At 40.8% G+C, this 27,873-nt stretch overlaps 1 protein-coding gene across 6 annotated transcripts in view; it reads left to right on the forward strand.

The window, feature by feature from the left end:
- ARFGEF3 (ARFGEF family member 3) overlaps positions 1 to 17,610 on the forward strand; it is a 90,414-nt gene extending 72,804 nt beyond the window's left edge. For 5 of the 6 annotated variants that reach the window (XM_069010491.1, XM_069010492.1, XM_069010493.1 and 2 more), the window contains 8 exons: positions 638 to 766; positions 1,298 to 1,474; positions 2,019 to 2,133; positions 2,899 to 3,001; positions 3,550 to 3,681; positions 5,602 to 5,732; positions 8,527 to 9,757; positions 10,493 to 17,610. In XM_069010491.1, the coding sequence (XP_068866592.1) occupies positions 638 to 766; positions 1,298 to 1,474; positions 2,019 to 2,133; positions 2,899 to 3,001; positions 3,550 to 3,681; positions 5,602 to 5,732; positions 8,527 to 9,757; positions 10,493 to 10,684 (2,210 nt within the window). In that variant the 3' untranslated portion in view covers positions 10,685 to 17,610. The remainder of the gene's footprint in view (positions 1 to 637; positions 767 to 1,297; positions 1,475 to 2,018; positions 2,134 to 2,898; positions 3,002 to 3,549; positions 3,682 to 5,601; positions 5,733 to 8,526; positions 9,758 to 10,492) is intronic. The other variant, XR_011149897.1, reaches the window with a different exon arrangement.
- Positions 17,611 to 27,873: the final 10,263 nt, after the last annotated feature.

Raw genomic sequence — 27,873 nt, forward strand, 5'->3', positions numbered from 1 at the left:
CAATTCCTAACCATCTTCAAAATCGTATTGAAAACTAATTGCATCCCATAATCTTTTAAGGGTTATCTGTTTGCCAATATAGATGAGAGCTCACCTGTATCCTGTCTGCTGTTCTGGCAGTTGTCCAGCTCTGTGACCTCTTTAGATGTTAAAGATGACATGTGAGGCAGCCTGATGATACCTCTTGAGACATTTTTACTGGTCAGTTCTGAGTACCAAATAAAACCAGTTAAATTATGGCTAGTCTCCTCAGGAGCCTTACTTAAAAGCATAACCTAAAGGAGCTATTCTGGGCAGCATTTGAGATGAGGTTTTACTTATTTTTTTGTGGGATGTTTTACACAAGGTTAAAGAGACTAGACTAGTAGGAATAGTGAAATATGACAAGAACAAGGTGTACATGGACAAGGAAGGACGGCACAAAACACAAACCTGATAAAAAGTGGGGGAAAAGGAAACCATCATTTCAAAAATGGCTGTTGCCCACAACAATTACACAGCAACAGTAAACACACAAGAACCATGATCTTTAAGTTACTTAGTTAATTAATTTCCATCACGTTTTGAGGGCAAGTTTCACCTGTGGTCAATGCAGTATCTTACCCAAGGTTTTTAATATTTCTTTCTTTACTTGTAGGCCTTATCAATGTCTGGATTATTCTGCTGGAAGAATTAACAACTGCTATATCCAACTGTCCCCGTCAGCACCAGCCTCCTACTTTGGATCTGCTCTTTGAGTTGCTGAGGGACGTTGCCAAGACACCTGGTAATGAAAGGGCTTGATAAAGTGTGAGCTAGTGGAGTCCTAACCAAACCTTGTAGACTCCAAAACCAGTTCTGTAAAGTATGTTACTTATGTTAAAGCTACACAGAGACATTCTCTACTAGAAAGAGAAATCTCAGAGTTGATAAGTTGTTCCAGTTAGGGCATCATTCTGTTGACAAAAGGCATCTTATAAGAGTATATGAACATATGCTTAAATTTGTTACACAATAAAGAGGTGTGGTACTCTATCAATGTCCTAGCCACAGAAAATGTTTGCTTTGTGTCTAGGAAATGGAAAGAGAAAATTACATGATTCTGCAGATATGTTGGGAAAGACTGCAGGTAAACTGTTGGATAAATGTACCTCATAACTACATCCAAAATACTTTACCACTCTCAGCCACAAAAAAGTTTCAGAACCTCTTTCCTTCAACATTACCCCAGGCTTCAGCTTGGAACAAGCTAGCAAGTTTACTGAGCATGTAGGCTTTGTAAGCAAATATATACAACCATTATTGTGTTTATTTTAAGGACCAGGATTTGGCATTTATGCAGTTGTACATCTTCTTCTTCCCACGATGTCTCTTTGGCTCCATCGCAGCCATGGTGACCATTCTTACTGGGACGTGGCATCTTCTAATTTCAAGCATGCCATTGGCCTTTCCAGTGAACTTGTAGTGGAGCACATTCAGAATTTCATACACTCAGGTATGTCATTGTAGTGTCACATCTACTGTAATCAGTGACATGTTACTGAACAGCTACTTGGGGAGGTGGTTTCATTGCTTTTTTGGTTGCTCAAGCATAAAATAAGAGGAGAGTTTAAAAATTCTAATTGGGATTTTTTTTCTTTATAGGGTTTAGAATTACGGGGAAAAAATTGTAAGACTTTTAAGGAAGTTATTTAGACCAGCCTCCTTCTCAGAGCAGGGCTATCTTCAAAATTAAAAGATCACCGTCTTTAGTATACTTCCCAAAAGAAAATGTAAAGACTTGGATAATAAGGAACTAGAATATCAGAAGCAGGATCTAAGATACTTTTTCCTGTACCACTTTGAGCCAGACATTTTATATTGTTAACTTAAAAAGGATTGTTCTTATTTCAGCTTGATATGATGCATAAAAATAGCTGCATAAAAAGAATTTGGTTTTGCAAATTCTCTGAATAGAAGTAAGTGTAGCAAGACTGTTTATCTCTAATTATAATGAAAAGGCAATTATGCTAAAATCAGTCTGTGTCTTTTCCTTACAGATATTGGTTATGAAAATATGATCAATAACATGTTGAAAGATCTTTTCAAGTTGCTGGTAGCCTGTGTAGCAGAACCAACAGAAATTATATCCAGAGTTGGCTGCTCCTGTATCAGGTAATCCAATCTGTTCCCTCTTAGCATGTTCAAAAAAGATGTCTATGTCTTTGAAGAACTTGTGGACTAAGTTGGTTAACATCTCAAAAGAATTCTACAATATGTCTTAGCTCTTGTTATTGGAATAATGAATATTAGACTTATTAACCTTTTCTTGCTGTTTTCAGTGTGCTTCAGAACCTGTGATTTTAGGCATTGCTATGTGTATGATTCTCAAAAAAAGCACTTGTATATTACTTATATATAGTTAGTCAATAATTGATCCTTAAAGAAAAGGGTCTTTCTTCTGGCATTCACAGGTCTTTAGAGGTAATTAGCACTTTTCACAGTCTTCAGGTTATTGCAGTCATAATCAAAATAAGCACTGCATTTATATAGTTACATAGTGTGTGGTTCTTGTGGCAAGATGACTCCTTAAAGAGGAAGAACAAAGGAGAAAAAAAGGTCAAAACTATTGTGTAATTACAAAAATAGGTCAGGGCAACAACTGAGGAGATTGGATAACATTAGCTAGCTACTGAGTAAGCCTTTTGTTCTGTTTTCATAGAATCATAGAATGGTTTGGGTTGGAAGGGACCTTAAAGACTTAGTTTCAACTCCCCTGTCATGGGCAGAGATACCTTCCACTAGACCAAGTTGCTCAAATCGCCATCCAGCTTGGCCTTGAACACTTCCAAAGATTGGGATTTTCACCCTTATCCCTTTCTAAGTAAGAATTGTCTAGTTCCTTCTTGAACATGGTAACATTTTCCTGTGTCCTTGCAGGTATGTGTTGGTGACAGCAGGGCCTGTTTTTACTGAAGAAATGTGGAGGCTTGCATGTTGTGCCTTGCAGGATGCATTCTCTGCCACTCTGGAGCCAGTAAAGGTAAAACTGCCATTTTGCTGTCAGTCAAAGTGTAATCACACAGTGGATACACTAACTTTTGGCAGGTCGTTAATTTATCAGTTCACAATTAAACATGTTGGATCAACAATGGAGATTGAAATCAATTTTTCTGAACGTATACAGACAACACTAGTAGCTTACAGTTCAGACTTATTTTAAATTGCCTTGCCAGTACGAGATTGGAAGAGTTCAATAGGCAAAAACTTCCCTTTTGATCCATTTCTTCCTCTGGATTGACAAAAACTAGGTAGAAGACAATGTTGCTTTGTTGTAGCTGCATGCTCTGTACAGATTAGTTTTCAACTCACTGTTTTGTAAACAAAAGATCCTGTGAAGTCTTGGCAGACCAGCATCCATAAGAAGCTGTACTGCCTTTACATTGGATGTATTAATTGCTAGATGGCAGGTGACTAGCTGGTGGGAATGTCACAGGTCACTGAATCTTGTATTTCACACAAACAGGCTGGACATGGCTACAGTCACTTGTTTAACGCACAGTGAAAGTCTGATGTTGTGTCTCTCTATAGAACCTGTTGGGCTATTTCCACAGTGGTTCTGAAAGCTTTAGTGGAGATGCCTGTGAAGTGAAGGTGGCAGCGCCCTCCCTCTCGCCAAGTGCTGAAGCTGAGTACTGGAGAATCAGAGCCATGGCCCAACAGGTACTGACAGATGTTTCAGGGGAAGTCAGAAAACCTTTTAAACTTGGAGCTTTTCTTTATGAAGGTGTATTTTTACAAGGCCTACAGGCAAAGACTTTCTCATCACCCAGCTAACATCAATTGTCTAATAGTAGTATTCAGAAAAATTAACAAAAAAAACCCAAAAACCAAAAAAAGACCCCCAAAAAACCACAACCCCACACAAAAACCCAAACAAAAAACTAAAACAGGAACAAAAAAAAACACAAACAAAACAAACCCAACAAAACAAAAAGTCAAAACAAAACAAACAACAAAAAACCAAAAAAGCCCAACAAAACTCAAAACTGTCCCCCTGTAAATAGGAATTTGGAATGCGAGGTGAGCATACATCTCTGATAGAGAAAAGGAAATAGTATTATCACTGTGAATCCTCATCTAGAATGTCACATAGATTTCTGAATACTCTGTTAAAGAATGATAAATTCAAAGGACAAAAAATGCACTAGAATAGAGATGGTGATATGAAAATAGGAAAACAAGATTTGATTAACCTGTCAAAGCATTTTTCTCTATAAATACCTAGTTATAGATTGAAGAGAAGAAGGGTTACTTGGAATTAGAGGATAATGCTGACATTTAACAAATGATTCACTAACTCCTAATCAGAATCAGCAGAGCAAACTTGGAGAAAACCTTCTTAGGGTCGTTTTGACTACAACGAAGGTTATTCATTCTGTGAAAGTGGTTATATGAAACAAGTTCTTTGAAACACAGCAGACTGAACTTAATGACCTGCAGGGTACCATAACAGTGTAAATACCATATGACAGTTTCAGCATGGGAAAGCAGCTAGATTAAAACAGCCAGCAGATGTTTGGTGTCAATTTCTGACTTGATAAATCATACTCTGATACTGCTTGAAAATCTTAGATGCACAGACCAAGATTGGTGATCACAAATAATGTGGTAGTGGCACACATTGTTTGAATAGAAAACATGTTTTAAATTAAGTTTTAAAGATGCAGAACTCAAGAAAGCAGGGAATGTAACATTAATACTTTTCTTGTAGACACTATCAGTGACACTCCCTGAGGCCTTCTCAGGATTTGCCACAACTATGAAGCTACAAAACAAAGCTACAGCAACTGAGAGTTGTTTCCCTGTTTCCCACTGTCCTGATTTTGGTTGGGATGGAGTTAATTTTCTTCCTAGTAGCTGGTAAAGTGCTGTGGTTTGAATTTAGTATGAGAATAATGTTGATAACACACTGATGTTCTAGTTGTTGCTGAATAGTGCTTACACTAAGTCAAGGACCATTCAGTTTTCCATGCTCTGCCAGTGAGGAGGTGCACGAGAAGCTTGGTGGGGGGACCATGGCCAGGATAGCTGATGGAGACTGGACAGAGGAATATCCCATACCACAGAGTGTCATGCTTAATATATAAATGAGGGGAGATGTCTGGCAGGGGCTGCTCAGGAACAGGCTGGGCATTGATCATTGAGTGATGAGCAACTGTATTGTGCAAGTTTTATTTTTCTCTCTTTTTTTGTCGCCTCCCTTTTTGTGGCGGTTGGTATTATTATATTTTATTTAAATTATTAAACCATTCTTATATCAACTCATGGGGTTTACCTTTTTTCCCCTGATGATTCCCTTCCCCATCCTTGAGAGGGATAGGGTGTGGGGTGTGGTAAGTGAGTGGCTGATTTGGTATTTAGTTGCTGGCTGTGGTTAAACCACAACACACCTCCAAAAGATGGCATATGAGGTGTCTGTTGTATCTTCATGGCTGAAAATAATCCTTCCAACAACCAGCCTTTCTAGGTGCAACTGATCTTTCACACTGCAGGGTATCCTATTCCCAGCCCTCCCCCACCCTGCCCCGGACCCACTGCAAGTGCTAAACTGGTTGTTTTATGTAACTTCTTGTTTTCTAGGTCTTCATGCTGGAGACTCAGTGCTCCCCAAAAACCCCTAGCAGCAAGGAAGGGTTTGAACATGCCCAGTCATGTGTGCTCATCATTGACCTGCCACCAGATAAGAAACCAAATGGGCATAACCAGAGAAGGTAAAATGTCTTCCAAGGAAGACACTGTGTCAATAAAAGCAAGATGAAAATATTTCTGGACAGGAAGAGCTGTGAACTGAGCCTGGCAAACCATACGTCTCCATAGGGCTCATAAAAAAAAAATGAATACACTGATCAAATTAGGTTTTGTGACACTGTTGTGTTTTTAATGATACCTAGAAAATGCAATGTCTGTTTCACTGAGTCTTTTAAATTTGGTATTACTTGGTTAAGAAGGTAGAAGAAGTTAACAGATAAACTTGGGCATTATAAACTGAGGAGACTACATCCAAAACTGCAAAGCTGTCAACATTGAGCTAGGGAATGTTGGTTTTGCTTGGCACATTATTTGTGTGGAAGTCTTTCTGTTGTGTTACCACCTGAGAAACTCATCTATTTGCATGACAGTCTGATCCTGTGAAAGAATATTTCTTTTTGCTTGCACTTGGTTGTTTAAACAACTGCTGTACCATCATTTGGGCCAGGAATCAGAATTCTGCATTCAGGGTTTGTGTTTGTATTGCAAGGTATGTAATGGCATGAAATTGTATTTTATGAGATACCAAACATGCTTTTATACCATGCAAATTTAAACTGTTGCTTGCAGCAAGGAGCCAAAATGTGATGGTCCTTCTTTGGATGGACAGGAAGAAAGATCATGCAAAATGTCTCTATTCTTACACTGCTGTACAGTTTTCCCCCAAGACCAGGCACTCTGTTGCCTCACCATCAGAGAACATGGCCATGCCCAGAGACAAGGAAAGCTTGAGATCACAGGCTAAGCCCTTCCTTTATAGGGGAAAATACCTGCTTTGTCCAAAGGTTAGCAGGTCATTCTTCTTGTTACTATGAATGCAAAGCAAAAGTCTGGAGTATTCTTCTCTTACAGCACATAAGACCAAGTCTAACAGGCTGTGTTTATAAAGGGTCTTGCTTGAGTTTAAACAAATAAATAAAGCTTGCAATTAAATACAAACTCTGAATGCTCTCACATTGTGCTTTGTCCAAACAACTCCAAAAGGTGTATATGCCCATAGGCAAGTGTTCTCCCAGCAGTGCTCATTTTTTTCACCAAAACACAGCTCACAAGTTGACTGTGCCACTGTTTTCATATTATTTGCTACGGCAGTGCAGTAGTATGGCAGTCATGCATGATAGTAACTGTGGCCTTTCCAAAGTTTTACTTTAACCTTAGCAGGGTTTCTCTTTTCCCTTTTGGTTTTGTTTCCTTAATGCTGCATCGTTTCACAGGAAGCTGGGGTAAGGGAGCTTTTCTTCTTCCTAAAAAGTAATCATATATTTCAGTTTGAAACTTTGGGCAGAATAAGAAAATACTATCCTTAACCAGCTTTGGCATTGTGTTTTCACCTGTAGTTCTCTACCAGTTTCTTTTGGGATGGAGCAGTACTTTATACTGTCCTTGTAAATTGCTTTTTTGGCTATTACAAGGAAAGCAGATCTCCTTCATTTCTGACCCTGCTTTTGGAACAGGATTAGTTGCTTGAAATCACTGCAAGCTCTCATTTAACTTTATACATGCTCTTAAGAGGTTTTCTGAGTCAGAGCCTCTAATGATTTTTACAGCAGAAAACTACTTCCCCATAAAGAGCTCTACTGTATGTGCTAATCATCAACATTTTATCACTGTCAAATAATAAGACTACTAAATTTTACTGATGTATCAGCACTGACAGCTGTGTCATGGTAGGCAAACTGACACAGGGAATTTAACCAAAGAAGAACAGTTTTGCCTGAACTTTCTTTTAAATGTTGCATTCTCAAAATTGGGTTTTGATAGGATTTCTCAAAAAAAAAAAAAAATTAATATTTGGCTTTTTGTCTTGGCATTCCCAGACAGTTTTGAAAGATGTTTACTGAAAGTGGAATAATTTTTGCAACAAAAAAAATTAAAGGTCTACAACTGAATTTCTCATGTTACATGAAGATTTGCTTTGACTTAGACCTAAAACTTCATATTGCAAGCAAACTGAAAAATCTCTTCCTTAATTGATAGCTCTGGTAATTAAAACTTGACCCATTACATCAAACCAAGTATTATTATGGGCATCAGCTCCACTTAAAACATTGTCCTGTAATCTTACATAAAGACTTTTTAAAAAGGCCTTAAGATAGGTTTCACAGTTTATAATTTGAAATCATGAGATACCAAACAACAATCCTGTCTTTCTTCCAAGCCTTGCTTGCCTGTAAGCCTCTCAGTGTTATTTACTGATGAAAGACCTGAAAACTATGGTCACAGGAATTTGCCATTCCCGTGTTCCCTGAGCAAATCAAAAATTAGTGAGGGCTGAAACAACACCCAGCATTTATCTAACAGGAGCACAGCTAAGAATCACCCAGTATCATATGTGAGGAACAGGATTAAGAACAGATATTTCCATGCTAGGCTCTCAGTGTTCCAGTTGAAGTCTTAAGAGCAAACAGTGAAATGTGCCTTCAGCCAGACTTCAGCTTCTTTGCATGCTGCATTGCACTGCTGATGTTTCTGTACATATTTCTTTATTGGTTGGATACCTCTTCATGGTTTATTTTTAAGAAGTACTCCTGGGCATTAGTGGAAATGGAAACTGAGTAGTAAACTAGTTTTGGCCTCAATTTGTCATGACAAAGTAAAGGTTGTCTGACATGGTGGAGGAGGAATAACTTGTGTGTTAAAAATTCCTCAGCTATAGCAAGCTGAAATATTTGAGTGTGCTTTTATTCCTAGTACAAGCCCAATGCCCCATTTTAATATTCTATGATTTTTTTCCTTCCCCATGCTTGGTTTACCAAGTATTCCTTTCAGGACGATAGTAGTGAGCTTACTGTCCCACCAAGTACTGCTCCAGAATTTATATGACATCTTACTGGAAGAATTTGTGAAAGGCCCTTCTAACTTGGAGGAGAAAATGGCAATACAAGTACCAGAAAACAAGTTGGCTGGTTTTCTCAGGTACATCTCCATGCAAAACCTGGCTGTCATCTTTGACTTACTTCTGGACTCCTACAGAACAGCCAGAGAGTTTGACACCAGACCTGGGCTGAAGTGTTTGTTGAAAAAAGTGTCTGGCATTAGTGGAGCTGCCAACTTGTATCGCCAGTCAGCCATGAGCTTCAACATCTACTTCCATGCCCTGGTTTGTGCAATCCTGACAAACCAGGAGAACATCACTGCAGAGCAAGTGAAAAAGATCCTCTTTGAAGATGATGAGAGAAGCACAGACTCATCACAGCAGTGTTCATCAGAAGATGAAGACATTTTTGAAGAAACTGCTCAGGTCAGTCCCCCGCGAGGGAAGGAGAAGAGGCAGTGGAGGGCTCGAATCCCATCTCTGAGCGTCCAGCCTGTCAGCAATGCAGACTGGGGATGGCTGATCAAGCGGCTTCACAAGCTCTGCATGGAACTGTGCAACAACTACATCCAGATGCATCTGGACCTGGAGAATAATGTAGAGGAACCTCCAGTGTTCAAAGGTGACTCTTTCTTCATTTTACCGTCTTTTCACTCAGAAACCTCCACCCCATCAACTGGAGGGCTATCTGGAAAGGACACACCATCAGAAGATGACCGAAGTCAAATCAGGGACCAACTGGGAGACAGCTTGACACCTCGAGGAGGGAGTGGAGAAATATTGCTGCTACCCCCACCCCTGAGTCCTAAACCAGAGAAAAAAGAGCAAACCAAGAAAAAAGAATGGTGGGAGAGTGCCGGCAACAAAATCTACACCATAGCCACTGACAAAACCATCTCCAAGTTTATGACAGAATACAAGAAGAGAAAGCAGCAACAGGCCATGACATCGTTCACCAAAGAGGTCAAAGTGGAAAAGAAAGGGGAACTCCTGGGTTCAAGAGGGCCAGACTCACCTGTACTCCAGCGGCCACAACATCTTCTAGATCAAGGTCAAATGAGGCATTCATTCAGTGCTGGTCCAGAGATCCTGAGACAAGAGAAGAGACCCCGCTCGGGGTCCACAGTCAGCTCCCTAAATATATCTATTAGGGATGCAGAGGCCCAGATACAGGTAGGACATTCTTGTAGAATGCTAATAATAATAGCAATAAATAAAAAGATACCTATACATTTTTTTATTTATGCTATTATAATCTTTTCGTTAAATATTGTATTATATAATGAGGTCCTCATAATGAGGACTGAATCTTTCAGGAGCTGGAATTAATAAAAACCTGATTCTGTCCTATTAAAAGAAAGTCAGTCTTGAGGGAAGTGTCATCAGGCATATACTAGTTCAGCTTTCAAGAGTGCTGCTATGACTGGAGCCAAAGCTGCCCTTAATCCTGAGAACTGACAACCTACAGCAAACTCATTGCTTACTGCTATGGGCTATAGCCCATTGAAGGCTTTTGAAAATGCCATGCTGCTTGTCACATTGCTTTAGTACTTAAGGATGGGGATTTTTGTTAATTCCAGAGAAAAATAATGGGTTCTTTTGCTAAACAGAAGCTTGCTGCTTGCATGTCCAAGTGAACAAATCAGTGAAAGCATCAAAATTGGCAGACTTTGTTCACTGTGGGACAAAAAAAAGGAAGGGTGAGCATGAGACTTGTAATACAAAGTCAAACAATGACTTAGTACTGAATGTGAATTAGGAAGACACAGTGAACATTGAATATGCTGGCATTACTCAGTCTTCATGAGGCTGCAACCACCAGGTACCTTATTTTCTGCCTCAACCCCTGGGCTCACCTGTTTAGAAAGGTCTTCTCAAGAGGTTTTTTTTAATCCAATTTCTTCGTAGGCATGGACCAACATGGTGCTGACAGTTCTCAACCAGATTCAGGCTTTGCCTGACCAAACTTTCACAGCCCTGCAGCCAGCAGTGTTTCCCTGTATCAGCCAGCTGACTTGCCACGTGACAGATATCCGTGTCCGCCAGGCAGTACGGGAATGGCTGGGAAGAGTGGGCCGAGTTTACGACATCATCATTTAAACCAAGCTGTGCTCTGTTGCAAAGGGCAGAAGACATTCAAGGTATACAGCAAAGAAGTATTTGGGGTTCATTAATTGCCTATTTGTTGGTGATAAATAAAGAAACAATGAGCTTGTCAATATTGTCTATCCACCTGAGATTGTGTGTCCCTCACTCACACTAGCAAAGGAGGCAAAGCATGAGTCCTTCCAGAGGATCTGGCATGGCCCCAGAACCTAGAACCCTGTCTGTAAATTAGGCTCCTACCAGGAGAGGTGATACATTTCAGTAGCCTTCATTTTAATTCAAATTTGCAGCAGTGGGAGCCACCAGAAACTGCAGCAGAACTTCCACACTTGCAATTAGCTGTGAGTGCAACTGTCATGAGGATGTCAAACCAGGTCAGTAAGCCTATTTAACTTAGAAAATAAATAAATAAATACGAGTCAGTGAAAAGGTGGGGCTGTAGGACAAGTAAGAAGGTGACACTTTTTAGGGTAACATCTTCCCTTCAAAACTTGGCATGAGAGAGGATAGTCAACTAAAGATTATTGTAGTAACTAAACCTGGAACTCACTAGAGAAAGTGGAAATTTTTTTTGCTCCAAGAAGAGCCTTTGAAGTCACATTTGGAGTAGCTAAAGAATCCCAGGTCTAAAACGGGTGAAGCAAGCACAGGCTATTGATCCTTTCATTGCTCTTACAGAGTATTGCTCGAAGAGAAATGGCACTGTCAAACTGCCCTCTCTGCAACACTACCCTGGCTGCCTCTTCACCTATGCCTACAGCTGAGCATTTTGCCACATGTCTGATTCCCACTAAGAGTGAAAGGGAAGTTTGTTTTGCTGTTTCCTGTAAAGCTATGGGGAAGACATACCACAGCAGATACCAGCATGTGCCAGTATCCAGCATTCAACTAAGCAGAGTAGAGATAAAATGCTCCAGTTTAAGCACCACTGCAGCTGTTATTCTACTGGAAATTTCTGTTAGCTTATGTAGAGCTGCTGTAGCCAGGAACACCCTTATCACCTTTGTTAAATGTAGCCTATCACTCCACTTTGAGCTGAAGCAAGATGGAAAATGGTATGAAAGGGAGGTATATTTCCTGTTTCTCTCCCATTTCTTGTCTGCTGCTGTAAATAGAAAAGGACAGATCCTCGTGGAGGTACATCCCCGCTCCGTGCAGCACTCCTGTAGGGACTACTACAATTTGCTGTTATTAGTAAGAGGGAGGAGAAGGGGGAGGATTGACTATTGTGTTGTCAAGTGTATATGTGATGCTTTTCACACTAGAGAGAGCAAAGGGTTACCTTGCTGCACAAGTTATGTCACAGCCCCTGGGATATTTCATTTCGTACTCCCATGCTATATTTGTTGATTTGTTGATAACTTGTTGAAAATGAGTTGATTTTAATTTTGGGTGACCCCTTAATGCTGTTCTCACAAGGCTTTTAAAATGTGCACGCCAACTAAATATACAGCTTCAGTCCCTGCTCCAAAGCATCCTAAAAATGTCATCTTTTTATATAAGGCCTGGATTTTGCACAACTAACTGCTTTTAGCATCTTAAACCTGGAAAAACAGAGGGAGCCAAGAAGCTCCACTGAACAGCCATCTCCCAAGCTGCTTTGTTTACAAAGAGTCTGACACTATTCTCCTGCCTTTTCCCTCCATTGCCTACTTTGCATTTGTCACCTGCTAGTCTTGTGCAGGCAGTATTTGTCCCGTAGCTTTCTGTAGTGCCAGTCATGCTGTTTCCCTTTCTTTCAAAAGTTTCCTTTGCTAAATTGCTTAAAGGACATAAAAATTCTGTAAAAACAACTCTTTCCTACCACCTAAACTGACTTTATAAATAACTAATTTAAAAATGTTTTCAATTGTAAATTTCCCCCCAACAGTTTTAATACTTCCTCAGGGACAGGTTAGATTAGCCTTTGGTATCTGGGAGAGTAGTAGCATAGTTTGATTTCTGTTGCCATGTCTTTCTTACACATTTTTAGGTAGAGTAGAAGTGCGGTTACATTTTTTGTTAAAGTTTTTATTTGGCATCTATACAGAACTGCTTTTAAAGCAGTACATTCATTAGGCAGCAACAGAAATAAGAATAATACATAATATTCAAAGCAGCCAACTTTGATGGTTTTCATTATAAATGCATTGAATGGGTGCAGATCCTTGCTGTACTGATCTAGAACTAAAGCAAATCCCTAAATTATGTAGGGGAAATAAAATTTATATCAATACTAGTGAAATCACGCAGGACTACAGAAGAGGCCCTTGTATCTGGGAAACACCATGGTTGTGTTGTGGTTGCAGTACAAAATTCTTCTGTCAATCAGAAAAAAAAGCTTTAGGAGTGACAATACCATTACCACCACCTCCCTCAAGCTCATGAACACAGTATAACCTAGTGTTACTTGACTAGCCACCATCCTGACCTAAAATATGATTTCATTTCAACCATTTACACTACAAAAAACAACACTGGAAAATGAGGACGAGTAAATTTGCTATGTTGCTGTTGCTGTTTTGAACTTTGTCCATCAAATTGTGCACTAAAGTGCCCATTGTCACCCTCAGTGCCTGTGCTCATTAACACCCCTCCCTAAAAGGTCATAAGTAACTTTGAGTAATTCCAGAAACATAATTTAGAAGGAGAGGAGAAGGAATCTTTGAAGCAGCAGGCTTTACATAGCAAAGTTCAGCATGTGCTGCTCTTCCTTTTCCTTGTGTGTAAAATGCTAGTCAGGTGAGGGGAGCAGCTCATGGCCACTTCAGTGACCATTACCATGAGATGTAAAAGCTAAAGCTTTCTGATGTACCCTCAAAACATAAACAAAAAATATTAGTTGATTTGTCAGATTCTCAGCAATTTTTCTGCTGGTTTAGTTATAGACATCAGCAAACCCCAAAGAAGTAGAACAATAAATGTGTGAAGTCACCATTTCATAGGTCCTGTGTAGCCCGTTTCATGGCTCATGACTGCCAGCATGATACTTTCAGACCTCATTAAGCAGGCTTTATGAGGTCTGAAAGTCCAAAGGAGTCTGCACAACAGTCCCAGGAAAAAGGAACTAGCATCAGCCTGTCCTAAGCTTCCCAAGGAGAATTCCCAACCCTGCACACCCCAATCACGTCCAGGTACATGTCCATGCTACAGTGGCTTTTCTGCTTTCTACCTGTGAGTGGGGAAGCACCTCAGTCAGTAGCAGTAGCAGTCCATGTATCCACCTGTGTATTCACATGTGTATCCCATTCTAATCCTTAATGATAGCTCTATAACCTCCTGCATGGCAGCATATTGGCAGCTTTACTGTTGAATCAAACATTTGAACCTTAGGAAAACCAGTCTCTCTGCATTACAGCCTGAGCTTGCTCTTTCTCTTTGCCTTGGTTAATGACCACATTCTTCCCTTTTCTTACCCTTACTTTTTTTGTCACATAAATTTCTATACAATTTGGGTTTGATTTTTTTTTATTGAACTGGCCAGTTGTTTTTAAAAATGATTGCCCAGTAAATTTTACTCAACTGAAATGCTTTAAAAAAAAATTGTGGTAGCTTGACATCTTTCTCAGGTACCAGAGCTGCACCTCTGCTGCCTTTGCCTAACTCACACTGCCCTCCTCAGGGCCACCGCAGCAAGCAGAGGCAAGGACATCTCGTTTTAAAATCTTGTAGGCAGTTCCTAAGAGAGAAAGTTGCTGCTGTCCAGCATCAACTACCTTTAAGCACATGAAACAGCTCATCACTGTGCAAATATTTAAAGCTGAGAAAAGCAGAGCACTCATCACGAAAGTGATCCTTTTCCTACAGAACAGGAGCAGGGTTTGACCCCAACCTGGTCTCAGGTCATTGCATGTGTTTGTACTTCCTTCTGCACGGTGAACATATGCAATCATATGAGATGATTGATGTGTGTTTGTACAGATACCTGTAGCTCCAATCACTGCCATATTCTGAGCATTCAGCATCTTTTCAGAGAGCTATCCCCATTATTAATGTGCTTATCTGCTGTGTTATGTATTTGTGTCACACCAGCAATGGTTAACAGTTATTCTAGTACCTTTTCTGAGTTTTCAGCAGCCATTGAATTACCACTACTGTCTCTTGGTTACAATGCTTTCACATCTTTAAGATACAGATTTAATACTTTCCTAGGGATAAACTCTCATTTGAGAATAAATGACTTAATTTAGCATATAGAAAGAATTAGTAGAAAAAGATTTGCATTGACCTGGGCAATATCTTCCTTGTACAACTCCCAGCACAGGCAACATAGCTTTTGCCTCCTCACAGATGAAAAATTTCTGTGCTCTGCACTGTGGCTTGCTCATGTCAAGGCCAAGCACGGTTTACATCTGTGACTTGTAAGGTGCTTTCCCTTTCAGTTTGAGCTTCAAGTTTGGTTTAAAACCTGACTGTAAAATTCACTGACAACTCCTCACTTGCCAAAGATAAAAACCCCCACCTCTAAGTACCATGTGCAGTCTTCACCTGTACTTCATATATACTTCATAACAGCATCGCAGTGTTCGTGATAACACTGCAGAGCCCAGCACAGCACTGGCATGAAACCATGTGACAAACAAGGTAGAAAGTAGAGTCCAACTCCATGTGCTGCCTGCACTTTCTACCTTTCTTCACAGCTTGGGCCCACACTCAAAGTGCTGAAGATGTTGAAATCAATGGAAGTTAAGTAGCTAGGTATCTTTAATATTCAGGATTCAGTTCTTGAACCCTTCAATTCCTACATACGGGTTCACAAGTTCTCAGGAAAGGGGGAGTCCTGTACAGTTCTTTTTGTTACCCTCTCTTCTGCTGTCCTCCATACACCTCCTGCTTGAAAAATCCACGGGAAACAGCACATAGTCCCACGCATCTCAGTGCTGCAAACTAGAACCCTCACTTTTGCACAGATCCAGCAAGCCAAAGTGTTTATTTTTTACCTAGCTCATCTGTATAGAAGCCTGTTGAGAAATTGAGCATGTGGCTTGGCTATTGTCACCTTCAGCAATCCATTCTAGAAATGCCATTTCTCAGTTCTAAATTGCTCTTCACAAAAAAGTGACGTTCTTCCTTTTTTCCCCCCACTTTTACACTAAGATATGTCTAAGATGTCTGAGCAGTCTATTTACTCATTACTCCAGTCATAGTAATTAATGGGAAGACCTGTGTACAGGGCTAATCATATGACATTAAATACTTGGGTTTTTTCAGTTGCTGATCATTCCACAATTGTTAAAGAACTAAGATGATACCATAAATTTACCTAAAGAAGTTTCTCTTTGTTTAGTGTAAAGGACCAATTTACCATGGCACAGAAGCACAAATGTTGGATTTTATGCAATGTAGATAAAAGCATGTGGCAGCTAGTGATCCCTCTTCACTGAGCCTCCGTAATTTGAGTGGAGCTTCTATAGGGATATCACCAAAGGGTCTCTCAGCAGCCCTCACCAGCAACACACCTGGGACTCCAGGAAGTTGTACAACTGCAAGGAAGAAGTCATAGATCCTCTTTCCATTGTTTCCACTACTTCCCCTTAGAACATATACTTTATGTGTGACACTAATAGGATAGTAAACAAACAGTTTTGGCCAAACATGCAGTGCTGGCTATTTAAAAAGAAAAAATAAAAATATACACGGCCTAACACACATCAGTCTTTTCACTTAGTGCTCAGAGGTCTCCAAGCTGAAAACTAAAAGTAGAGGGAAGAAATGCCCTAATTCTGCAGATATTAGTGGAGCTACACTGTATGATCCTGGATTAATGCAATAATGAGCTTGCCTGTGGAACCAAATTCCCTCAAATTCCACTTTGGCAAAATCACAAGTTGAGGTTTGGATAGTCTACACTGCCACATTGAATCAGGGAGCTGAGTTTATGGAAAGCATTTTTGGTTAAGAAACATGGCAACAGGATCTATTTCAATCATTTTACCCAAACATCCTACTTTTCAAAAGGTGGTTTATGTACTTCCGTAAATTCCATCTGACTGCCATGGAGCATCAGGGCCCTGTTTCCTATCCATGCATTTGGTCCATCTGGGCTGTGGTGAAGTGCCACAATTCTGCAAGCAGCAAGACAGCTGAGCTAGCAGACAGGCATAAGTACACAGGTTCAAGCAAGGGACAAATATCTCCTCCACAATCAGGCTGTGACTCCTGAGCCCCCCACTCTGCAGAGGAAGACAGGACTCAGTGCCAAAGGGAGAACAGCCAGGAAGGGCAGAGCATGGTGGTGACAGAGCCCTGTAGTACACACTGTTTGCTAGAGCAGATGGGAGCAAGAGATTGAAGGTGTGCAATGACAACAGCAAGAACCTTCTTTCAGTTCCCCCCACTTTCTCTTCTCTTTTCCCCTCCCCCCTTTTTATCATTTTTTGTGAGACTGTGCACATATTTCTATGGCCCTTCAACCAGAACTGAAAGCAAGCCAAAGGGAGTGGACACTCCATTTCGCCAAAGATCTAAGTCTTTCCTGTTTGAAAATTAAAAAAAAAAATCAAATTTTATTTCTGTGATGATGGCTGCCAGGGGAAGCAATTTACCACAAAACATGATTCCCAGGACTTAATCTCTCTAGCTGTATATTCAGGAGGAGCCAGTGATACTTCTTAAGAGAGACTATAATTTACCTTGTCAAACAAGTGCTTACATTGGGTTTACCTTCTGCTGAGTTCATACCTATCTGCAATTCCTTGGTCTCATCCATGTTTCTTCCCTCTACCTTTCTGCTCTTCTTTAGAAGAACACTTCCCCATGTCCACCATGTCCTGTTGTGCCGCTAGCTTTGTATGGTCCTTGGGTGTCCAGTGGTTGGGCAGTCACTGTCAGCTGGCTTGCAAATTGTATTTTGTGTATATTTTATTCTGACTGAATTCTGAAATGGAAATATTTTAAAACAAAAAGTATAAGCTATTTATGTTGCTTGTGTTGTAGAATAAAGACGCAAATGCAAAATAAATTATGCTTCGTTTTTGTCTAATGAAAGTTACCGTACAGTTCCTGATGAAGCAAAGGCACAGAGCAGAGAAAGGGCCTGAAATACTTGGTATGTACTAGCAGGAACTGCAGTTTTCATGGATGACCTTGGGAATTTAGTCACTGTGAACTGCTAGGTGTTGTTGATGGGAACTGAGATCTAAACACTGACAAATGAGTCCTACAGCACTTCTAGCCAGAGTCTGGGTTTGTGGGGTGGAGAAGGGTGATGCTACTGAGATAGCTGGAGGTGCAAGTTGATGCCATGCAGAATTTTGAAGCATCTAGACAGGTGAAACATTTCTCCCTCCATTTAAATAAGGAGAATACTTTTGGCTCTGATTTCATTAGAGCTGGGTTGCTCAGAGCTCTCATTCACAGCCAGACTTTTGTTGGGGTTTTAAGCTAGGCATTCCCTGACCACCTTCAGTTTAGATAGCACTCATCAGATGTTCCCAGTAAACAGGTGCGTGGATGCTGCAGTGTTTCTTTCTGCTGAAATGAGAGCTCAGCAAGGGCTCTCCCCATCACCTCTTTTGATTAAAGTCAAACCAAAGATTGCTCCTGTTGAAGAAAAAATTTAATTTAATGAAAATAATTTAATTTAATGAAAATAGTAAACATCTTCTTTACAGGTGTCACTCCTGCTTCTGTATGCAACCAGAATTTAGGTACTGAAGGAGAAAGTGTTTACCAGTATCCCTGTCAAGAGAATTGGCATGGGGCTTCCTGAAAGCAGGAGTGTGTCAGTGACAAGACATAGCATCATACAGTAAACCTGTGGGTACACCTCTGTGGTCAAGGATGCTACCCACAGCCCAAAGGCAAGCTTTCCACATAATCTCGAGTGAAAATGCTGCCAGCTTTCCACCTGGCCTCACTGGGATCTCTGGGCATGGGCTCCCGTACACTGAAGCAACATAAGGTCTGGCCTTCACTGGCTGTTACATAACAGCCTCATCAGCATGAAGGTTAAGAGCAGATTACAAAGCAACCAAATGAGGTTGTGATACTTTAATAATCTTACACACTTCTGGCAAAAGAGAGTGTGTTAAATCCCAACCATCAGATCTAATTTCATTCCAGGAAACTGCCTTCTGCTGCTCTACACGTCTCGTTTAGATCCCATTAGAAAGAGTTTCATTTCCTCCTAAACAGCATTCAGTAATGTGAAACAGCAACAGAGTAAATACAGAAACTACTGCTACACTATTCCACTCACTCCTCACATGTACAAATTCCCAGTTGCCTTCCCACTAGTGCTGGGGTCAGGCTAGCATGGTTTCTGCTGCCTTTGGTGCAAGAGGTCCACATGTGGTAGAACTTCCTTCCTAGTACTTATCTAGAAGATGCTTGGTCTTGTTCTTCTGTTGAGGAGCAGAGTGTTAAGAACACTTGCCTAAGAAAACAGCTGTCAACAAATATTTTAAAAAACAATAAAGAGAATTTTTAAAGGGACGAAACAGGCACACCATTGAATCTCAAGAATTGTTTTCCCTTCAGTGTATTCACTAAACCCATTCATTTTTCTCACAATGTAGGTTTATCCCTGGCTACACTGTGTTAATCTGTGTTAAATTAAAAGTTAAAAGCTCCCCTGATACCAAGCCAGACTAATTGTTTCCTAATTGTTATTTTTTTGACAGGGTGCCAAGGGAGTGCCCAGTGTCACTACTACCATTTTACAGCTGGGATGAACAACTGAGCAAGTAAAAAATTTGTCCTTGACCTCAAAATGGCCCAAAGTATCTAAACACATGCTCTAGCCTCTTGTTTATCCCAGGGTTATAGATCTGTGAGATAATCTGGCGAGAGAGAAAAAAAAACCACTAAAAAAACAACAGCAAAGACAGTTCATAGGAGGGATAAAGAAAGGCAAAGTAGAGATACCAGCAGGTACTTCAGGTACAAGACAAAAGGGAAGCACACTTTGGATGTAACAGTTAATGCACAGTAGGGTTGCAGAGGAGACCGCTGTCACATCCATACCCCCAAGCACTCCGGTAATAAGGGGACAATATTTTCAGTAATCCTGCTGGAAGCATGCTCTCTCCAGGACAGATACTGGTCATGTTTTCCAGATGAAGAAACCTTTTGGTTCCCTGACCAAACCTATGGCAGAAGTTGAAATAAGAAATAGAACGAGGCCAGTATTCTGTCCACAGAGCTATATGAAATGCAGGGTGATTTCTGATTTTTGGAGCTTTTGGCAAAGAAGCTAGCATCAGGATAAACCTCTTAACATCTAATATCACTGTAAACAAACACAAATTGAACTCTATCCAAATGCATGACACAGTGTCCTAAAAGAGTGTAGTCAGAATCCAGAATTCAAAACTCAACGGAACCCAAAATAAATCAGTACAATTTAGATGTAAGCACTGGTCAGCTAGGTCCAAGGAAAAAAAAAAAAAGAAAAAACCAAAACCCAGCATATTAGTTACGCTGCATGCGCAATTTTCTAACTCCTGATAGAAATCCATAGCAGTAAATCTGGCTAATTTTTTGTTTTGTTTTTACAAGAGAGATGTACCTTTATCTACACCATAATTGGTGGGAAATCTGTATCCATAGAGGACAGACAATGCTTCTGATTTGCCAGCTCTGAGAAAATATGCCCAACCTGAAATATTTTTGTTCACTGTGGTTAATGTGACCACTTCTGATCACTAATCATGTTCATTCCCTACCACAGTCAAACAAAATTACTTAAAATAATGTGAAATACTTTCCTGCATAGCATTTATAAATTATTTACTATGTTTTTTAATGTTACATTATATTCCCAGAAGACTGCTCTGTACTTCAAATCAGGTTCTTTGTGCCAGAGATTACAGGGAAAGGAAGAGATCAAAATAAAACTGGATAAGATGCTATACTGAAATTTATCCCAGTAAGTAATTTTGTCTAGGAGGTCAAAAAAGACAAATCTTCAAGCTTGGGAAACAATAATGTCAATCATAATGAGAAAGTGAAAAATTGTTTTGAACAGGTATTGCAGTAACTCATGCGAGAAGAGGAAGGTGACAAGGCCCTTGGTGGGTTCACAATGCTCACTTGCAAAACCAATCCATCATCCCTTGAGAAAACAGAGGAATCATTTTCTGGGTAGAATTGCAATGGTGGCGCCACAAGCACAGGAGCCCTGATAAAAACGTTCTTTTAAAATGCCAGCTGCGGGGATGGTCACCAGAGCAGATCTTACATCTCTCTTGCACATTACATTTTCTTTTAAAAAGACACTAAATAATTGAATATCTCAATTCAGGCTCTTGTGGCCAGCACCAAGCCCAAGAGAATAAACATTATTAGTTTGCAAAGCCAGGCATGAAAGTTAAAAAAAAAAAAAAATATGAAATCACGGAAATCTTTTAATCTAGTTTGCTAATTTTTTTCTCACACATTTTCAATTTTTTAGGCAGAGCGGTGCTGAGACTAGGACAAGAAGGATGACCACTATTGAGGGTCTGTTGGGAGTGTGGGGCATATGGGGTACACTGTGTTGTTCTAGACAACATTACAGATCTGCAATGCATGCTGAAGAAAAACAGGATGAGAAAGAGAGCCTGGGGCAGGGCACAAGTGCCAAACTACATCACTTTGAGTGTCTCTTTTAGAGCCTGAGCCATCAAACCAAGCCAGTCTGGCTGGATAAGCATCCCTCTCAAGAAGGCTACACCCTGCACATAGCAGAAAGAAATGTTTGGAGTCAAATAAAGTTTATAAAACCCCCTAAACCCTGAAGAGCAACATCAGAATGTAAATGCCTTAACCAGTCAGGCCTCTTGCCGTCCCTACAACCTGGGCACATTGTAACTGCTCGCCCCTACAGGCCCCACTGCCCCACAGCGGCCACCTGGTTCCTCCTGCCGTAACACACCAAGTCACTGAGAGTATGAGGATATGCCTGGAAAAGGGGTGGGAGGATCCCCCATCTTGTAGCAGAATCAAATGACTGCCTCAGATGTTCTTTTCACAACCGATTCCCTTTGTACACCACTGCCCCAAGCAAAATCTACTTTTTCCTTAAAAAGAAAATCCACATTTAATCAGCCTGGCCCCAGGCTTTCCCCCTCTGTAGAACTCCGAGTGACCCTGAAGCTTCACAAAGGAACATCATTTTGCACAGCAGCATCAATGCAGCCCATGCAGAATGAACTGGAACTCACCATGGGACACAGATAGGGACATCTTTCCACTCCCTATCCAGAAGTGGGTCACTGCAGTGGATATTTTCTCAGTACTCTCTCAAATGACTATTATATTATATTATATTATATTATATTATATTATATTATATTTATAATTATGTTATATATAATTATATATAACTCAGCCTCCTGAATTAAGGACATGATGGACTGCACACACAGAACATCCATTCAACCACACCAAGCCCCAGAGCAGAATTTTCTTTACATTTCGCTACTGTTTTGACCCTTCTTGTACAATCCCTCACTTCAACATCAGCTTACCTTACACAGAAGGCACTATCACACACCTCTATACACGTTGACATCAGCACATCATTCTTGGGCTGCAGCTTACCTTTCCTAGCTGAAAACCTGGCCTGTTAGTTATAAAGCTGCCCACACTGAGCAGTGGTTCTCAGCAGCTCAACTGTCCAGGTGTTTCTAATGTGCAATTATTCCCCTCTAAGCATTCACACATCCCTCAGACAACACATTTCTTTCATGATGGGTTTGCCATGCCACTCCCTGCTGCCAGGCTACACCTCTTGTTTTAAGAAACCACACTTAAAGCCTTTGCCTTTGTATCCCTGGTTTTCTATGGAGAGTATTGCATGGTGCCTTGCCTTTTCTAATACCAAGACCCTTTCATTTCCCATCCTGTGGCATACTTTCCACTTGCATCTCTGTAAGCCCTGATCTCCCGAGCCCGAGAAAACTGTGGCAGTGTCTTTGCCCCACTGTCCCAAGTGTTCTTATCCTTATGGCCTTGCACTGGTCAATTCTGAAATATTTTTACATTGGAAATGTCTGTCTTTTGTGTTTAACTCATCCCATTTCTCCCTCTGCCTCCTGACATTTTAGTTTCCAGTCTATAGCTCCATTGTAAGAGCTCTTCAGCCTTCCCCTCAGAGTTTTTAGCAGGTAACTTCAGCACCTACAAGGGTAATGGCTTTTTACTTATGCAGCAGACGCTGCCCACCAACACACGTGCACGAGGCACAGCAGCCAGTCAGCATAAGCAGCACAGGCACTGCATCGAGTGGGACACAATTGATGCAAACAGTGTCATAGAGCAAAAACAGCCAGTGGGGAGTTTGAGCAGCTTCCACAGAGTCATTCCACTGTCACATGGCACCTGCTGCACCAACAGGACACCCCAAGAAGGAGGACACCTGCCTGGGAGTCCTGCACTTCCCACCTGACTGATGGGGAGTTTTCCCTTTTCTCTGCCCCTTCAGGTACAACTGCAGCCCACGCATGCCATCAGCTCTGCTTTATTATCATTTATTAACATTTATTATCATGCATTTAAGGCTGACCTGCCTTTGTGTAACAAGGCTCATACCCTAAAATCTAGGCTTGGCTGCAAGTTTGCTGGCCAGCTGAACCATTAACAAGTGCACTTGAGAAAAGAAATAAGGGTTTTGTCATGTCTGCAGATTTGGGGCCTTTTTTATATACAGGATTTTCTTAATGCATTTCATTCCTATAGCAAACTTTATTCTACAGGTTGCAGGAGGCTGTGCATCTTCTCTGTAAGTTCGAAGGAGAAATCTTTGGAGTCAAATCAGATTAAGCTTCAGGATGTGCAGGCTGAATTGGAACTGTATACAAACTGTGTTTTATTTCACGCAAAAAAAAGTACAAAATTACTCAAAGCCTCTCAGTTGATGTTCTGTTAAATAACACAGTTCATGTGGGTTCAGAAGTCCACAGACACGAATAATTTTCACTCCTGTCCAGAAGGGCCAAAGGCCAAGGATCTCTTATGGCTTTTCCTTGACAACTGAATGCAACACTGAACAAGTGTATCCTGATTTTTCAAATGTTTCAAGCATTTTAATAATGGCAAATGAAGAGTTACAGATTCATTGTTAGTGATGGGCGATATCAGGGCCTCTCTGAGTCTGTAATCAGAGACAATAACCTGTAAGAGGGTGTGTCAATAACTACAGTTCTGCTGTGGAGCCGCACCTGGCTTTAAAGGGATGACAAAGGACTTATAAGTTAGTTTGCATTTTTTCCACTCTGATGAAGAACTGAGCTAGTTTTAAAAGCTAGAAGAGCAATTGCTTCTCCAACAGCACCCTCCTGATGCTGGTTTTAAGCAACAATGTCAGAAAGAATAATTCCTTTGGAATCTAGAGATAATAGATTTTGGGCAGCAGCAGATGATACTAATCAAATCAGGCTATAAAGATATGATCATGCTTTTGTATGAAATCTACTGTGTTCGCAACAAGTAGTGACACAGAGACTGCTGTACTTGAATACAGTCTCAAGAGATTTCATTCAGGGATTCACAATATTCTAGCAGAAAACTGCATCAGTTTGAACAAAGAATTGAACACAAGACTGCAGATAGCTTGAGAGTTCCATGTCTAAAGCCTGCCAACCAATACACAAGGTCAACAACCAGGGTAAGCAACATTAATACAATGAACAATAAGGTAAATCTTAAAAGTTTACTTTTAAAAGCTCACCTGAAGGTTAACCACACATTCACATTTCTCCTTAGAAGTTTATTTCCCTGTATTGGTGTCATGGTTTAGGAATGGCACTCCCCAATTTAGTGTTTCCCACTGAAACTCCAAACCACACCCCACTTGGTCACCCTCCCCCTTTTGTCCTTCTCCCCTCTGCAGAGGATTGGAGAGGAGAATCGGAGCCACAAAAGGCGAAGATCATGGGTTGAGATAAGAACTATTTACCAGAAATAGCAATGAGATAAGAAAATGAACAATATTAATAAGGAAATTGTACAAAAGAGAGAGTGTAGAGCTTGACCCGCCTGCAGCCATGCCACCCAAAACGCTCCCTATGGTCAGGACCAGTGTTACCCCACCACTCTGTCCACCCTATTCTCTCACCTGGAAGGAGCCCCTTCACCCTGGAAGAGAGTCTCTTTCTCCCACCCCTGGCAATGACACATCCTGGCCATGGCCCCTCCCAGATACTGCAAAAACTTAGCCCTGTCCTGGCCAGAACCTGGACAACTGGCAAATACTACGGGACGAAAGCAGCAAAAGAAATAAAGTGTGGACAAGGGATACACAAAACCTGTGTGCCATTCTTTAAGATCAGGGTAACAAACACTGCTTCTGCTCTGCTTCCCAAAGCCTTGTAAAAGGACAGATACATCCATCATTTCAGATACTACAAATATTGTAATTTATAATGTTGCCCATAGTTGGTATTTGAATGCAGGCAAATTTTACAGCTATGTTAGATAATCTATTGAGTAAAGATACCACAGACATAGAATATTTCTTATTATTGTTATTGTCAAGATAGAAATAGTTCAGCCTTATTTTTAATGGTTTAACTTAAATTACATTGCATTCCTGGTATTAAAATGGGATTAACTTTATTTAAAAGAAACTGTAAAGAGGAGACATATATTGCTACCAAGTTAATAATTTCTATAGGAAGTCCCAGCGCAGGTTTTCTCAGCTATATTTAAGGAGTCACTATTTTTTACTTATGGGGGGACTTTATTTATTTTTATATACTGCAATAAGAAAGCTTTCACTAGATATGGGATGAGGTCTCCCCCTCCTTGCAACATTTGCCTCTTCTTCTTCACAGCCATGCACAGACACTCCTTCACAGCTGCCTTCCTCCCTCTCTCTATACCCATCTTCTGGCTACCTGCTGCCATGGAGCTTTTGCCCCCTTTGGATATGCCAACAGTGTTGGACATTTCTCTCTAGTTAGTGCCTTTCCATTTCCTCACTCCCTTTGCCCAAAGCATTTCTAATCCATTTTGTTTCTTTTTAGAATATCTTCCTTATAAAGTAGCAAAATACTTAATCTCTCACTAAGGTTAAGGCAACACTTCTAAAAGCAAATGCAACTAAAAGCATAATGTGATCAGCTGGTTCTTCAGAATTGCTGAAAAAAACCCAAATCACCAAAAATCCAACCCCAACACCAATCCCTCCACCACCCCCTCCCCCATAAGCAAAGAATTTCTATAGTTTGCCTAAATAGGAATGAAATGCCATACAGTGTGTACTGGCAGACACGCACTCTTAAATAGAATGGCAGATTTTTCTCTTAAATAAGAGAAAACAGGAATTCAGTGTAAGGGTGACCAAATGTAAATGAAGGTGATCAGACCTAGACTGATAGAAATTACAAAAAAAGTACATAATAAAACCCCACAGCTCTAGACAGTATCATCAGATGGATACTGCTCAGCCACCAGCACTCTGCCATGACCACAGAGCTTTTTAAGCCTTATCACACTCACAGAACTCTGAGGAACATTCTGTAGGAGACAACTGTGCTCTGGCAGCAGCCTGAGGTCTGTCCCTGGCACTCTAATGGTTTTGCTTTCAGCTACCCATCTGCAGCACAGGGATCTGGGATCAATAACTCAACAGTACCTCCCCCTGCCCCCGACTCCAAGGGACAGCATCAGTGTGTACACGTTTTGTAGCTGGGTCTCCCTGCCTCTGTTTCTACAGGCTGTGAGTACGTCCCTCCCTGTCCTCAAACACTGCTCTCCAGAGCTATGGCAGAGCTATGCCAGCTTGTGTCTCTCCTTTGAAGTAACAGTGGGTTTAGTTTGGTGGGGAGAGCAGATTGCTCTTCAGAAGTTGTTTTGGAAAACAAATGTACTGATAATTAACCCAAAAAAACCCAAACCAACAAAAAGTAAAGCTAAAATCTCAATCTAATGAAAATTTATCCAAAAAAGTACAAAACAGAATTGCTTAATTACCCAAGTAGGAGGGAATGGACAGAAGCCAGCACCACTCCCACCTGAAGGATACAGCAGCACCTGCCAACTGGTTATAAGCAAAAGTCATCATCTCCCTCCATTTCTCCTGATGAATCTACACCTGTCAACACAGTACTGCTAACAGTGGTAACACCTCACTCACTAAAATTCTAGTTTTGCATTATTCAGTTTAGCTCTCTCCATCTCTCACAGCATCACAATCATTCAAGCAGGGAAGTTTCACTGCCATCTGTGGGCAGCAGTAAAAGAAACTGGGGGAAGAAAGTAGCAAGAAACTTGAAAGGTATCTAGGGCACCGTGGATATTGTGTTCCCTACCAATAATAGAGGCAATACAGCCTAGAATTACACCGCTAGCCTCGAACATCTCAGCAAATCAGAGATTAATAATTTATGACCAACAATCTGAGCTTCGAACTGAGGACAGTGGAGGCGCCTATTTTCTGCAGTGGCTTCCTCAGAAAGTCTCTCCCTGCTTCTCAGCTAGGACATTGGAAGTAATAATAGCAACACTGCCTCAGTTAAAAACATCATGTTGGCACTGTTTCACAAACCTTTACCAAACTTTGATTAAAGTCAGTGGTACCATTCTATGTTGGCTATTTTCTCCAGATTGTTTGACCAGACAACTTCTAGATCACACTATTTCAAAGAACAAAGCCAGTGGAGAAGGAGGGTAGGACATTTTGTCCATGTCAACATCTGATGACCTCTGAACCTGACACACACTTCAAAGTAGCAAGCCTGACATCTGGCCAAGGGGCTTGGAATTAAGGATGAGCCTCCTCCCCGCAGCTTTCACATTACAGCATGCCCAAGATATGATGGTATTTATGAACTCCTTGTGAGAAGGAAAAATAAGTGTCAGGTGTGCCACACAGGGTTGGCAGAAATCTGCAACAGATTTGCCATCACAAACCTGGTCTTGAGTGGTTCTGTTTCAGTTCTGCACAAGAGCAGATCTGCTCTACAAAGGAAGTGCAGCAAATGGGCACCTGATCTCTGGCAGCAGAAAGACGATATCCCAATCATGCTCACTAATCTTGCCGCTGGGTGGACTGATGATATAAAAAGCCAGAGAGACAATCATTATTTTATATTCTAATTACCTGCATGACAAAAGTCACTGCATTTCCCCAAATTCCCATTTGGCCTCAGCTCTGCAAAGTTAAATCATTCTTATACATTTTCCAGAGGTCAAGAATTCAAAGCAGCACTTGACAAATCAGGTCAGTGAGTCTTAAGAGTGCACACCTTATTTTTCTTGGCTAAAATTCATCAACT

This window comes from Aphelocoma coerulescens, chromosome 3 (genome assembly GCF_041296385.1).
Source record: "Aphelocoma coerulescens isolate FSJ_1873_10779 chromosome 3, UR_Acoe_1.0, whole genome shotgun sequence".
Taxonomy (NCBI): Eukaryota; Metazoa; Chordata; class Aves; order Passeriformes; family Corvidae; genus Aphelocoma; species Aphelocoma coerulescens.